This window comes from Nymphalis io, chromosome 27 (assembly GCF_905147045.1).
Source record: "Nymphalis io chromosome 27, ilAglIoxx1.1, whole genome shotgun sequence".
Taxonomy (NCBI): domain Eukaryota; kingdom Metazoa; phylum Arthropoda; class Insecta; order Lepidoptera; family Nymphalidae; genus Nymphalis; species Nymphalis io.
This window is the reverse complement of record NC_065914.1, coordinates 1,285,173-1,301,229: the sequence shown is the minus strand read 5'-3', so window position 1 is coordinate 1,301,229 and position 16,057 is coordinate 1,285,173. Positions and strand designations below refer to the sequence as shown.

Genomic DNA, 16,057 nt, shown 5'->3' with positions numbered 1-16,057 from the left:
CATGCAGAACATTACAGTAACAATAATAAATATAACTTTCGTTACAGATTAGCTCCAAAACTACCACCTAAACCAGCCGCGGCAGCGGTCGCGCCGCGAACGTAACCACCACCGCACTACCGCCAGAGCCCACCCGACGACCTGCAGCCGTCACGGCGGACGCGGCTCTAACCTGCCCCACCCCGCCGCGGCACACGAGCGTGACCGGCGCACCAATAGATAGATAATAGTTACAAATTAAACTAATTCAGATAGAACTGACGTCGTCATATCGTCCTGGCAAATAAATAAACAAAAATTATAAAAATCTATAAAATTAAGTAACATACCGTACTGTGATAGATTAAAAAAGTTATTTTTATTCCATTTCACGATAAACTCCTTCCAAAATATTCAAAAGAAAAAGTACACAAGAGATTTTATGCTAATTAAAATTGATTTTTAATGTATCAAATATAATTTAAAAGTTAAATAATTAATTACAATAATTATAAAACTCATCCAATATTATATAAAAAAAGCATTTCATTGGCATATTAATATATTACTTAAAAACAATTCAATTCAGCCAATTCATTGATTGTGTTTGTTGCGGGTGATTAAAACAATGCTCTGTCTCCTTCTATCGAATGTCAAATCAATGATGTCAGAAAGAGAGAGATCAATGTTTAACTAATCAGCTAACTAAAAAACGTATGGAAAATGATAATATTGCTAAAAAAATTCAGAAACCATTCAAGCGACAAACATATCGTTTTATAAAATATAACTAGATAAACACTCAATTCGCAAATGTTTTACGTGCAGTATGGTTATTCTGTAAGAAGAAATTGGTAATTCACAGCAGAAAACGGTCGTGATATGTCAGAAAGGGACATCAATATTGTATGTCAACATTTCACGGGTGAGGGAAGTGCGTTCTTACAGAATAGCAATGCTGCATGCTAATGTTTATATTTTCTAATATATGCGATATAATTATTATATCGATTGTTTATCAAATTATATTTTATGTAACGATAAATTGGCCGGTAATTAGTTGGCAAATTATTAATAGTCTGTGGACTGAAAAAGATTATGAAAAAAATGGCATTTCGCAGAGCGTTCGTGAACTGTATTTGTCCAGTCGTTATATACATTAGAATTATATATACAAAACATATGTTAAGGCATATGCCATTCTGATAATGTCAAAAGTACGTTTGAAGCGCGGTTACAATATTCGTTTAGTAAATTAATTCCAATTGACGTTTATCTGTTGTTCGTAGCTTTTGATTTACGCCTCGTAGATGTACCATCCGTAATCAAAACTAATCGTTTTGAATATTAACTTTTATGACGTTGTTTGTTTGTGTACATTAGAATGTTCTATCGACGTATTGATTCAAATAGTTAAATAACACGAATGCTCTCATAAATAGCCTCCATTTTCTTTCGTAGAGAATTACATGCAATACTTGATTTTAATTTGACAAAACATTACATGCGCGTTTGTTAACAAAATAAAAGCGTATAAAAAAGTAGCGTTATAAAAAAAAATCTATCACTTCAAAAGGTCTTATAAATATAAATGTAATAAAAAAGAGCTTGAAGTGGTAAGTGACACGTCACATTAATCCAACAAAGAATTAAGTAAAAAAAAGAAAACGTTATTCGTAAAATATTTATTTTGCTAACCGTACTTTTCGAGTTCCAAATGACGTCATTGACGGTCATATATATATTGGATAGCCATGATGCAGTTACCTCAAGTTCATCTCTCCGAAAAAAAGACACTAAATTACATTTAAATGAACAGATGATTTGTTTTTCATATCTTACATTACACATTGGTTTGAAGTTAACACGTAACTACAAATGCCATTTCTCCCAAACAAAAAATTGCTACATAGATTTAATCGGCAAGAGCTATATAACATCTATAATTAATATCGAAAACTAAATCCTTAAAAGCAAAATACTACTGTGTCATTGTTCAAAAAAAAAATCGCGTGCACGTGATACAGTGAAACGTTTTCGCGCCAGAAGCGTTTCTCTAACGACCTTGTCTGTCCCTTATCGCGCCCGAAGATTTTTCTTTATAATTATTTGGCATCTCCTAACAAAATGTCCTGTGCAGTGCCAATAAATAGTATAAATAAATTTAGATTACAAAATATTATTATTATAAATAATGATAACAAAACAATTTTACGATATAATAAAAATTGAAGAAATACCCATGCTCATTAAGCATTTATTGTAAATAAATATGTTATGTAAAGAGATATAATATAAGTATATAAGAGCGAGCGGTTTGTAAATTATATATATTAAAGTTGACTATGCAGATTTTAATGTAAATGTAACGTTTTTATAGATGATCCTTAAGAGAATTCTAGGAATGGATTTATAATAGTGACATGCTGACGTTACCTGATACTTAAAAATCTATAATTGATTATATATATCCATATATTTAAAATGTTTTATATACAAATGTTCTAAATTCCGACAGCCCGCTCCGTTTTAATTATATATGTATATGTTTAGATTAAAATATTTTAGAATCTTCAAATACTCGATTTTAATATACAACGTGTATATATTTTTTGTATTTAGCGATTAAATTAATTTGAACGATGATGACGTAGAACGTACTTGCGGTTTTTAAACATGAAAATGTCGTAATTTGATTTGCTTAACGAGATTTGTTCATTCAGTTTCTGTTAATAAATTAAACACCTATGTATTAAATTGTGTGGTCTGTACAGTTTCAGCAGGAAAGTTAATAAACACTATAAAAAAAGTCAATCATGATAAATACGGTACGGTTAGGAAATAAACATAAGTTTTTTTTGCTAACCGTACCGTATAATTATTATCGTTATGGTAACTGTACTTTTCATATTTAACATATTTTAAAAATGGAACCGCATCTCGTTCTACCTATCTTATTGCTGTCGAATGTACAAAGTATCTTCCATTGGTATTTTTTTGTTGTTTTTTTTTTTTATTTTAAGATCGTCAATGGCCCAAGATACCTGCAACTTTACCGTATGTCACGGCGTTTATTGTTATTATCACTTTTTATATACGTAGCCCATATAAATATCGCAATTAGATATCGTATATAAATATAGCCATAAAGGTCGTGCCACACTAACGGAGTATCGCACAAAGCGTATGATAAGTTAAAATATATTGTAGTTATATGTATAATGGATCTTTTAACCTAACATTACTTCCGTCATGTCACGTTAACTGCAGCGGCTTATGTAGTATATAATAGTCTCGGTGTTATGTGATCCTTATGTTACCGGATAGTATTCTAAGGCTTTTTTTTTTAATAAATCTAGATAAATTCAAAACGATATGTCATGTGAACGGAGCATATTGTTTTTAATATAATGGTCCAATTTTAATTAAAATATAAACATAAGATTGTAAGCTGTAATTTCATGAGCGTTTATATTGAATATCAGTTTCATTCGGTTTGAAATTTATCTAGATATATTATAGTTGTTAAACAAACCCCCCCCCCCCCCACTATCTCGTAAACAGCCTGAGAACTCATATGAGGTCGCAAAACAATACCGAGACATAATCCAGTACAAAAAAAAACTAATGTTGCCTTACACGATAATTTCATGGAAAGCAATACGTCTGTTTCGTACTGTTTTCACGCTTGATGTCTGTTCGTTTAAATTTTATTTGTACAATAATTACTTATCGATGCTAGAAGTTACATCACAAGACACAAATCTGAAAAGAAGTAGCGAATGATACTCAGTGAGCTTTATCTTTCGTTCCTGTCTTCTTGAACGATCCGATTCGTTAATGTTTTTTTTTTTTATATCAAAATCGTTATTTCATTGAACTTGTATTATTTCAACTATAAAGTTTTATTATTCGTTTTATGAAATAGCATCATTTTTAGTATGTATATTGAGTTTTCCTGTAGAGAGATTCGTAGTGACACAGGAGTTTGATAGTTGCCAGTGTTCACACAGCCGTGCCTCGGTGTACACGTGAAGTCCATTCCTGCGCTAGAACTCCTAACACCTGTGTCAGATTGCCGTCCCATCGTGAGAGTCGGGGAATGCAGCAACCCAGCAGTCTGTGCTTGCGCACACAGATGAGAACTTTAGCGTCTCTTGCGCGGGTGACTTTGAGATTAATAATTTTAGTATAATACACATCAAGTGTGAACATTGCAGTAGTCGGAGACGATACATACAAAAATAAGTCGATCGGTTAGTGCTATAGCGAAATTATATTATTTTATGATACATTTAATATATTTACATATAATAACAAAACATATACATGTAATAAAAGTCTATACCAGATGTCCAACGCGTTGGCACTAACAAACCGACTTATTAATATTAGATAAATTTAACAGCAGCAACGTTAATAGGTTTTTTTTTTAATAATTTATTATCTGTGATTTAAAAAAAAAAAATTACGTCTTCCTGAAATATTTTTGAGGTTTTCTCGTAACAATATTAAAAAAAGCTAAAATGGACACACCGTGCAATTAATTATATGTAAATAATTTAATTGTTCGTCATTACAAGCGATATATCCGTTGAATGTTATATTTAAGGCGTTTGAATTTGTTTTTCATTGTACAGTTGACATTTTTTATAGAGCCCCGATGGCTCAGTGGTTAGATACGAGGATATTAACTACTAGTCACTGAATATTTACGTGCTTAAAAAAGTTACCATCCTGTATCCACCACGATTTGAGTAGCGTGCTGGAAGGAGCCCTTAGCCCAGCCGTGGGATAATTACTTGCTGTTACTTTATACAGACGACAAACATCAACAATGATGTTTTAATATTTATATGTATGTTTTTATGTAATGTCATCTTATATAGAAATACACGTACCAACATCCGTATCTACATGAGATTACGACGGCCATTTTTTTTTAATTACAGGTATCTGTCGATAAAAAAAAGAAATGAAATGACTCAAAAATTCATATGAATTAAGAGAACCGAGTTCGCTTATCAATATTAATGAACTGCCAATATCGAATCACAGATAATATTATTATTTTCGATTTTATAACGTATAAACACAGCGGATACAGATTATGTCACAGTATACCAGTATCGTTGCCAGTGACTGGAATAATGAAATAAATTTATGTAAAAATGTATACATATGTACGATCGACATGTAGATGCCGAGTATATGTATTTGTAAGGTTTATTCACAAATATATATATTGATGTTGAATTTTGTGAGATGAAATTTAAATTTTGTAGTTACGATGATTATGAATTTATTTATAATTCAGTAGATGATAATGATTACGTGGAACGTGTAAATATATCGATTGATATTATTTCTTATATATAATACAAGCTGATGTAATCTATGTATATAAAATAATAAATGTCTGACTGCCTGATTTATATGTTAGCGCTCAGGCCAAACTATAATATCATGAAAATTTGCATACGGGTTCCTTTTACACGGTTGGCTATCACTGGGGAAGGATATTTGATAATGTAACCCCTGAGGTGATAGATGGTGAGTTTGTATGCAAATCCTTCATTTTTGAAGAAATAGCTTTGGAAATTGATAATTAGCGATTGTGAATTATAAAGCGTTCTTTTTTTTAAATCGTTCTCGTAAATTCTGTGTTTAATGCGTTCAAATAAATACTTCAGCTTGATTAGTATATACATATAAAAAGCCTAAATCTTTATTAAGTTGGTTTCTGATTAAGGATTTGAGATGTCCTTAATATACAAGAGTTCTACCCACTCTTGAGACAAACTCCAAGCCCTTAGAGCTTCTCGATTAAATAAGTTTTTCTTTTGCCAATCTCATTCTCATTTCTCTTTTGAAATGCGATATGTGGGCGTGGCCTAATCAACAAGGTCATTGTAAAGTGTTTTTTTAATAGTTGCATTAAAATGATATCATTCATCGCCATATTGGATTCAAAATGACGTCATGCACAGACACTAAATTTCTTCCACATGAGGTAAGCAAAGGTTACAATACGATATGATCAGTTTTTACCATAATTGTTTCTTACTAATTTGTAAAGTATAATTTATAAGGAAATATATCAGCCGATTGTAAATAATCATTATGCGTTCTCTGTCGAGGAATATTTTGCGTGAAATGTACAGGGTGTCTGCCATATTGTAATATGTTGGAAAAAGTGCGAGGGAAACAGAACGATTGTTATATAGCTATCTCGCTCAGACACGTGTTACGTCACGTGTATGGTGTCTATACAGTACAGACGACCGCGCTTGTTATTTTAAGTAGGTATCGATATATTTGTATAATAATGTAGTTTCGCTTAGGCTGTATGTGGACCGTGGCCGTCTGTGCGCGTCTTTGTAAATAAAAAAAAAGCTTGGCTAGGTGATTCCCCGAGTCGCATTTCTTAATGTTACAATATGTATAGTATATGGCTTGAAACTCGAGGCTGCCTGACGCATTCGTGACAATCGAGGGAGATTCAGATATATGTGAGAGAGAGACAGATAATACTCGGTCTTACACGAAGTTTCGTCTCTAAAAATTATGTTTTAGAACATTGCATTAAAGCGCTTTAGATAACTTTAAAGTTATTAGAAACAATGTACCATAGGCTACACTCGTTTTTTTACTTCAATGCAATTCGATTTAAGTTTTTTTTTTATTATGGATTTTTTTGATTTGCCCTTATCTTGTATAGTCTATGGTTTTGTTTCTTAAATCATTAGTTAAGATGTGACCATGTAAATTATATAATACTTGTATATATAGCATCGAGCGCGATGTAGAAACATTATATACACAGTTATAAATGTATTCGTTTTATTTCAATACCCTTATATATCGTCAACTAAATAATCGGTTGTTAAAGTTACAAAGGAGAAGGTTTAGAGGCGATTCCATCATGCTGCTCCAATGCGGGTTTATAAGCACACAGACAATCGATGGCAGCAAAGTAGATACAGACATATATATTATAGCAATTTTTCAGGAGATCACATTAAGTAAAAAATAGTAACCATTTCGAGATTTATGTACCAATTGACATGAAACTTTCGTTGGTTTTTCTGAAATAATGTATATGTATTTTTTTACTCTGTAAAAGCCTCTACGTAAAAGAAGACATCTACCTGATATCCGTTTATTCGTTGTAATCAAAATAGTGCTCATTCTAATTAAAGTATTTGATAAATTAAGGTAACAACCTCCAGAACTATGTTTTAAGGATATTTAAATAAATCTAACACCATAAAACAATATTCAACATTTTTAGACTAGAATTTTGTAGTTGTCTTCATTTACTTTTTTTGCATATTACATTGCATTTTGCATATTGCATTTTGCATATTGCATTTGCATATTACATTTTACATAGCTCTCAGTTAAGCTCATTTAATTTTCTAAGCCACGCCAATGTTTTGTTTTAATAATAATGCAGTTAATATAATACTGTTTTTATTTATTCATAATAGTTATATGTTTTTGTTTATGGACAAAAAATCAAAAGTATTTTTAAGTAAATCATACCAGATCAACTATCAAAGAAAATCATTTTTTTATTAATGAATTTAAATTTAGTATAATGCTAATATACAAATAAAAGATTAATGTCACTGTTTGTTAAAAGTATAATCAGCCTTGAAATTTACAGAATATCAGGCTATTGATCACTCAGTTAAGTGTTATATTGGTAACGAGCTGTGCCCGCGGTTCCACCCGTGTATAACTTAAAAAAAATCATTAAAATCGAATTTATAGTATTTCAGTCATAACAACATTCTTAGTTTTATTTTCGTGGGATATCTATTAGTTTTCGCAAACCAGATGTACATAAGGCAACATACAATTGGCCATAAGAAAAACAGTCTCTTAAATCTATTCCGTCATATTTTAATGCTTAAATTAAACACATATGATAAGGTGGACTCTTTTTTTATTTTTAGGAAAAACAATTCTGGCATACGTGATTGTTGCTTAACTTTAACCGTTTAGGCAGCGCACGCAACGAAAGCTCTCAAAAAGAATACATTTTCCCCGTTTCTGCAACATTTTTTATTGATGCTTAGCTCCCATTGGTTGTAGCTTGATGTTAAATGTAATAACCTTCTTTGATAAATGGGCAATTCAAAACTAAAATAATTTTTAATTTGAACCGGTATTTCTTGAGATTAGCGCGTTCAACCAAACAAACTGTAGCTTTATAATATTAGTAAAAATTAGTTACCAAGTATAAAATGTAAAGAAATTTTATAACTCAACAATTATTATCACTTTCAAACTTCTTCTAATGAAAAAAAAGAGATAAAACGTTAACGATGAGGTGCGAATAAACTAAGTTACTGGTGGTAGGGCTTTGTGCAAGCTCGTCTGGGTAGGTACCACCCACTCATCAGATATTCTACCGCAAAACAGCAATACTTGATATTGTTGTGTTCCGGTTTGAAGGGTGAGTGAGCCAGTGTAATTACAGGCACAAGGGACATAAAATCTTAGTTCCCAAGGTTGGTGGCGCATTGGCTATAAGCGATGGTTGACATTTCTTACAATGCCAATGTCTAAGGGCGTTTGGTGACCACTTACCATCAGGTGGCCCATATGCTCGTCCACCTTCCTATTCTATATAAAAAAAAGGTTGATCTTTAAATTCTGAGTCGTCAACTGCAGTTGATTCTCCTACTCTACTGTGTTTGATATTTTTGTAAAATCATGGTAGGTATCTTGATAGAAACTAATATTTTAAAAATACATAAATGTAAAGTGCTGTAAACAATATAATTTTAACAAAAAGTGCGATAAATTAACTGCGTACCCGCATAACTGCGTATGCGCAAAAGTGTGACAAGTGACTGATATCTTCGCTTGCGTTTCAATCATCTGCGGATTCTCCGAGGTAAAGGCGGACGAATTCAAATGTCCGTTTCTACTGCGGCGTTTGTTAAAATTCGAGTGTAGGTGTATTCATTTACGTACCAGATTATTGTAATTACTTAGAAAAATTAAAATAACTTTAATACAGACTGTCAGCCTGAGCCGACAGTCGAGATGGCCTTTTGGTTAGAACGCGTGAATCTTAACCGATGATCGTGGGTTCAAACCGGGCAAGCACCACTGAATTTTCATGTGCTTAATTTGTGTTTATAATTCATTCATAACGGTGAAGGAAAACATCTTGAGGAAACCTGCATGTGTCTGATTTCATTGATATTCTGCCACATATGTATTTTACCAACCCGCATTGGAGCAGCGTGGTGGAATAAGCTCCAAACCTTCTCCTCAAAAAAAAGGAAAGGAGGCCTTAGCCCAGCAGTGGGATATTCACAGGCTGTTACCGAATACAGATTTGTAGATGAGGTTAATAAAAGCTTATTTTCTTAAAGAAACAATTTCATAAAAATGCAGATGGCCGTATCTACTTTGCTGCCATCGATATGTCGCAAATTATACTTCGAATCATATAGGTGTCGCCACGGTATTTTTATTCATCTTCGAGCACATGACGAAACTGGTAAGATTTGTGATGATACTTGAGTACTAACCGAAGAAACGTCTGCCTCGTTAGCCCAGTGGCTAGATATAAGGCCGCAAATCCCGAGGTCCAGAGTTCAAACACAAGAACACGGTATAAAGATGGAATAATGCTCAAAAGATAAATAAATATATCTGTTTAAAAGATTAATTATATTCTATCATTTGTGAGGAACATTTAAGGAAAATATATCGGGTCAGTATTTTGTTTTTTAGATTTAACAAATGACCAAAGATATTTAGATTTTTTAGTAATTGTATTTTCAGTATTATGTAGATAATTATTATAACATTCATTTACTAACTACTTCTTGTTTATAATTTCTATGTTTAACTATAATCTTTCCCAAATATTTATTATAAGAGAAGAAGAATACGTTTTATTTGTTTTTAACTCATTCCTTAACAATATTGAATATAATAAGATAATGCTTAAAACATTCTCTTCCTAGCAACCCTGGGAAGTGAAGAAAAGAACAATTGTAGATTGTTCGAAAAAAAAACAATTTATTAACAGTCATACATACATAAATACATGATTAATATGGGATTTAAATAAAATAAATTTCATTTAAAACACTTCATTTATTGAATTTTTATAACACATGAGCCCTAATAAAGCGCCTTTACTATTACATATGCCAACAATTAAAGATAATGCATTCACTAAAGGAGCTACATAGCGACACAATGTCAGATACGTCGAACGAACGAACAGATTTGTACAATAAAATGAGAAAACCTGATTAAGTTTCACATAATCTTTAGCAACAAAACCAATAATTTAAAATGAACAACACAAGTAATAATAACTAAACGTCAAAGTTTAAAGTCGCAGATGCGAGCGTTCGCCGCCATCTTGAAACGCGCGATTTTCAAATGTCAATTTTTATTTGTTTGCTCTTTTTGTAATTATTTTTTGAAATATCTTATTCATTCATAATAATAATAATAATAATATCCTGGGACATTTTTCACACACGGCCATCTGATCCCAAATTAAGCTTGTACAGAGCTTGTGCTATGGAAACCACACAACTGATATACTACATATACTATTTTTCTTCTGTAAATACATGCTTATATAGATAATTACACCCAGACTCAGGACAAACAGGCATGTTCATGTCTGTCCTGGGTGGGAATCGAACCCACAACCTTCGGCGTGAAAGGAAAGTGTTCTACCAACCACGCCAACCGGCTCAATATCATAATGGTAAAATAATACATTAATATTTTGCCTATAAAATTGATAACATTTTGTATCATTTCTATTAAAATGGACATTACGTCTCTATACTATAGTCCAATGGCAGACAGAGAAAAACAAACCTTATATTTACATAATCCATACGATTTGTTAACAGCTCTGCTATATTAGGCACTACAAAACAGTTCTTATTATTTATTAATAATACAAAACTATTTCACTTAATTACTTACATCACTTTAAATTTACTTACAAAGTTGCAATAGCACCTTCGCTGTCGTTCAAAACGCCATTTTTTCAGGAATTCATAATCAATACCACAGACTATTTACATCTCGACCAACGATATCGCGCCAATTCAAAGTTGTTTGTTTGTCTTGACTACTTTATGTCATGCTTTTCAGTTTATGTTTAAAGTAAAAATGATTATATTTGTAAAGACATAACATTGAGTGCTTAAAGTCATTATATAAACATGCTGTTGATATTAAAAAAATATATTGACATGGAGCATACTATATATTATGTGAAAAGGCTCCATTTTGAAATAGTATGTTGTATTGTATTGTGCCAATCACCTAACATTATCTCATCGATTGATACATTAAAAAAAATATTAATTAATTAAATAAAAAAAATCATTTATATCAAAACTTCGATTTAAACTTCTTTTTAAAGAATGGATTGATGGGGGATGGTGTGGACGGTTTCAGGTTGGTCTTGTTCGGCTGCTTGCTGCTGTCGAACGGGATGCTGGGGCTTTGTCTGACACTCTTGTAGTAATCCACTGGAGCTTGCATGCTGTTGTTCTTCAATACAAACTTAACTTTCTTCGGTGTTTCCAAGACGGCTTTCTTCTTAGGACTCGAGTCTTTCTTTATATTATTGACATTCGTTTGTTTTTCATACTTTTTCACTTTATTAACAACTAATTTCGGTTCCAACTTCCCTCTATTTGGTTTGCCGTTCACAGCGTTTTTATTTTCACTATTTCTCTTAACATTGGTCTGCGTTGTTGTTTGTTTGTCATTTGTTTTAGGTTTCGGGCTGCCTTTTGTATTATCTGCATTATTAACAGATAGAACTTTCGCTGGCTCCTCTGCTAACTTTTTGTCTTTTTCCTTTTTTAATTTTTTCTTGTTTTTTTTTTGCTTCCCAGCTTTTGTGTCGTCGTTTTGTTTCATATTTGGTTTGTTCGAAGCATATTCTGTTTGTTTTTGGTTGTTGTTAGTATTATTTGGTTTAACTTTTTTATTATTAACTTGTTTTTCATTTGTTTTCACTTTATTTGTGTCGTTATTTGTTACAATTTTATTTGTTTTAGGTTTTTTATTGTCAACTTGCGGTACATTATCTTCTTTCTGAAGTTTTCTCTTCCTATTCTTCTTCTTGGACGCTTTATTTTCTTTGTTTGATTCCTCCTTTTTAGTCTTGTCGTCTGTTTTTGTTGTCTCTACTTGCCAGTCACCATTCTGTAACAAAAAAGTAATCATTTGAAGATTTCTTTATCTTACGATGACAGAGTTTATTCTGTAGCTTATAAAGATCAATAAATAACTATTTAAAGAATACAGTTTATGAATATCAGGTATCATACTCGATAGCATCTTATATATATAGTCCATATAAAGAAACAGTCTGATCGTTTCAAAAAAGAATTGGAGTATATTAATGGTAGTCTCAAGGAGTTTGTAATTCATCTCCCATGAACAAACCTGCATATGAGGGGATACTCTGCCACACGTGTATCAACTACATTTAACCTCTTCTGAAGGAAGAGGAACCCTTTTATATGTTTATTATGATTTATTTAAGTCTTTATATGCACATAATTTACAAACAATATATAAAAGAAGCACAGGTAGATCATAAAGTACGCAAAAGCGGTCTTATCTCATCATCATATTTATGTAAGAGGTTAATAAGTTACTCACGGCGGAATCCGATTTTCCTTCAGCGATTTCATCCACGATACTTAATCCAGAGCGACTGCGAGCCAATAAACGCTTGCGATGCTTTTTACTCAGGCCTGTCGAAAAGAGATAGATATATAATGGATAACGGCTTCAGAAAGAGAGGGGAGAGAGACTTCGATCAGATTCCTTTGTTATCCTCTGACTATGCTGATCCATGCGCAGAATGCAAGACTCACCTCGCAGAGCAAGTTCGTCCGAAGCGGTAATTAGAGTTTTCTCCAGCTTTTGCAGTCGTGACGCGGCTCGCATCGGCTCCGCGCGATCTAGATTCGGTTCCAGACCCTGGGCATCCGTATCTGGTACTTTTAGGGGGTAATTGTTGCGGGCCAGCTCTTCAAATCTGGGGACAGTTGTATTGTTATGGACATTATATTAACTAGTAGCACCGGACGAAATATTAGTTTTTTATAATTCTATCGTAATAGTAAGAATTAAAAGCGATGCGTGTAAAGTATATATTAGATCGTTACGTAGAAAGTTATTTGTGATGTTTTCATGATGGAGTTTACATAATGAACGTTTACAAACGACCACGAGAAAGACAAGAGATAATAGAGGTGGGAAACGTGCGAGGTTTGATGCATGCGTTAGAACTGACCGCTCGGCGCAGATACGGGCGCGCGTGTAGGCGCGCGAGCCGGCCCCGGCCAGCAGCTGGCGCAGCTGCTCGGCCAGCAGCGCGGCCGGCACGGGCAGCGGCCGCAGCACCACGTGCACCCGGCCCGCGCGAGGGTCCAGCGCGCTGCAACAGGCGCGCGCGTTAGCGGGGCGGACACTGGGTCACGCCTGTGTTTACTACTCCGGGCTGCTACAGATAAATTTACTTTATATGCTCGAACCGGGATTTGGACGCGCGACCTCGCGATTTGCAACCTCAGAAGCTATGAAAGTATTTAAATTAAACATAGAAATAAGATCACTCAGCGGGAGTGACGTGTAAGGGAAGGCGAGGTGAAATCTGAAATTTAGTCTTTTAGTTTACTAAAGATATAAAACCTGAGTTTTTCAAATGTTTAGATAGCTGTATTTTCTAAAAAATCATAACTTATTGTATAATGAAACCATTACAACAATATTATACAATATAAAAATAAATATCAACTTATTTTGATTTAGGTAATGACTGTCAACAGCTGGACAGTCAATTTTCGAAATTGTTGAAATTCCGAAAATTCTTAACAATCTTTATATATAAAATTATCAACAAACTACGAAATCTTTTTAAAAGAATAATAGGTCGGATATAATTATTCTTTTAAATGAAATCTCCTATTTGAAATCGGTCAATTTTCTAAAGTGCCCGTAATCGGGTCCGCCCCTAATACCGTCTTCTAAAAATTAATACTGTTACTAACCCATTTTCTACATCTTCAGTGTCGTCGGGATCGACTTCCTCATCGGCCTCGTCATCGGACATCAGCTCCAACGCGTCCGGTCCACCGGCCGGGCACCCCATCTGAAAGTCGAGATATGAATACATATCATTGGCAAGCCCCCGTATCGCCAGAGAGCGCCGTGCGGTACGCACCAGCTGCCAGGCGCGCGCCTTGTGCTCGTAGCGCAGGCCGAGCGCGCTCTGCCGCACGAGCGCGCCCAGCACGCGGCGGGCGGCCTGCGCGCGCGCGTCGCCGGCGCCGCACACGAGCGCGCTGGCGGGGCGCAGCAGGCGCGCCAGGCTGGCGCCCGGGATCTCGCCGCGCGACACCTGCGGCAGTACTCGTTGTGTATGACAATACAAAATAATAATTTAATTGATTTTAATTAATAAAAATATATAAACAAATAGTAAAGATTACTAGGAGAAGTTCATGAAGATTAAGCCCAAAGAAAGTACCCTGTGGTACCCTTACTTAAAAAAAATTCTCAACAAAATAATAACTACTATCTCATATAACTATTACGACGTTTCATAAATACTTAAATTATTTAATTAACGATTATAAAAAGAAAGAGAAAGAGATTGTCTAAAACAAAAGCCTCTGAGAAATTTCTTCGCATTATAAATGAGCTTACCTTTGAAATTTCTTCCAAGTAGCAATCCATGATGTGCAAAACCAACGAGAGCGCGTTACGAGCGTACAGCGGCGTCGTCAGGGCCAACAAACCTTGACAAAATGAAAATTATATTGTACTATGCATTTGACATTTAGCTCAACCTTTGCAGATCTTTCAACTGACCATCCCCGCTGCTGAGCATGTCTGCGAACAGTGTGCAACTCTCGAGACTCCAATTGCATCGCAGCAGGCACCGGAGACTTCCACGCAAATAACGACGGACGAGCTAGAATAAAATGTATTCAATACATACAGTTTTTGTTGAGAAATCAAATGTCAATAACATTGGTTATATAGGTAGAATATCATCAATCCACAGCCAATCATTGTCCACAAGGTGCGCCAAAGATCCCTGTCTTCCTGCTTTCAGCATCCAGTCGGCACCAGCCACCTTCTTAAGGTCATCGGACCACCTGGCTGGAGGGCGCCCTACGCTGCGTTTGCCGATCCGCGGTCTCCACTCTAGGACTCGTCTGCTCCAACGGTCATCGCTCCTACGACATACGTGACCAGCCCACTACCACTTCAGCCTGAATTTTGCAAGCTATGTCGGTGACTCCGGTTCTTTTCCGGATAATCTCATTTCTGATCTTATACTTCAAAGATACTCCGAGCATAGCTTGCTCCATAGCACGCTGAGCTACTTTGAAATTGTGGACTAGTCCCGCAGTTAGTATCCACGTTTCGGCACCGTATGTTATGGCAAGTAATTGGTTGAACTCTCGTCTTCAAACATTGCGGTATAGACAACTTAAGGACTCGACGAAGGTTGCCAAATGCTGCCCATCCCAAGCGAATTCTTCGATCGGCTTCCTTCTCGAAGTTTTTCCTACCGACTTGTATTATCTGTTCTAGGTAGGTATAGTCCCTAACAACTTCGAGAGGTATTGAACATGACCCCAAGGTCATCAACAAGACCAATCTTGTCCAAGTTAATACCGAGACCGACACGCCGGAAAGACTCGCCTAGGCTTTCGGTGAGTTTTAGCGACTCTGCTATGATGACGATATCATCGGCAAATCGAAGGTGTGAGATGTACTCGCCGTTTACATTGACTCCATACCCAGTCCAATCCAGCGTCTTGAAAACGTCTTCCAATGCGTTGGTGAACAGTTTCGGGGATATTACATCCCCCTGTCTCACCTCCCTGCGCAGTTGGATCGCCTTCGTCTTACAGTCCTGGACGTGGACAGTCATTGTAGCGGCGTTGTACAGACATCTCAGTATCTCGATATATCTCCAATCGATATGACATCTCGTTGGTCTAGTGGTTTGATGTAAGGCCGCAGA

General features: G+C 34.9%; 2 protein-coding genes across 4 annotated transcripts in view; one reads left to right on the top strand and one right to left on the bottom strand.

Moving 5' to 3' along the window:
• LOC126778787 (protein son of sevenless) overlaps window positions 1-6,806 on the top strand; it is a 28,970-nt gene extending 22,164 nt beyond the window's left edge. For both annotated transcript variants that reach the window (XM_050502448.1, XM_050502447.1), the window contains one exon: window positions 48-6,806. In XM_050502448.1, the coding sequence (XP_050358405.1) occupies window positions 48-105 (58 nt within the window). In that variant the 3' untranslated portion in view covers window positions 106-6,806. The remainder of the gene's footprint in view (window positions 1-47) is intronic.
• The window catches only part of LOC126778820 (ribosomal RNA processing protein 1 homolog), a 171,248-nt gene that overhangs the window by 150,869 nt on the left and 4,322 nt on the right, over window positions 1-16,057 (bottom strand). The window contains exons 4-11 of one of the 2 annotated variants that reach the window (XR_007670236.1): window positions 14,890-14,992; window positions 14,725-14,816; window positions 14,240-14,416; window positions 14,067-14,167; window positions 13,310-13,453; window positions 12,888-13,051; window positions 12,670-12,764; window positions 10,919-12,207 (exon numbers count right to left, since the gene is read on the bottom strand). Coding sequence is in view for 1 of the 2 variants with exons in the window: in XM_050502520.1 (XP_050358477.1) it covers window positions 11,383-12,207; window positions 12,670-12,764; window positions 12,888-13,051; window positions 13,310-13,453; window positions 14,067-14,167; window positions 14,240-14,416; window positions 14,725-14,816; window positions 14,890-14,992 (1,701 nt within the window). In the remaining variant the exon portion in view is untranslated. Of the gene's footprint in view, window positions 1-10,096; window positions 12,208-12,669; window positions 12,765-12,887; window positions 13,052-13,309; window positions 13,454-14,066; window positions 14,168-14,239; window positions 14,417-14,724; window positions 14,817-14,889; window positions 14,993-16,057 lie in introns of those variants that run through there. The other variant, XM_050502520.1, reaches the window with a different exon arrangement.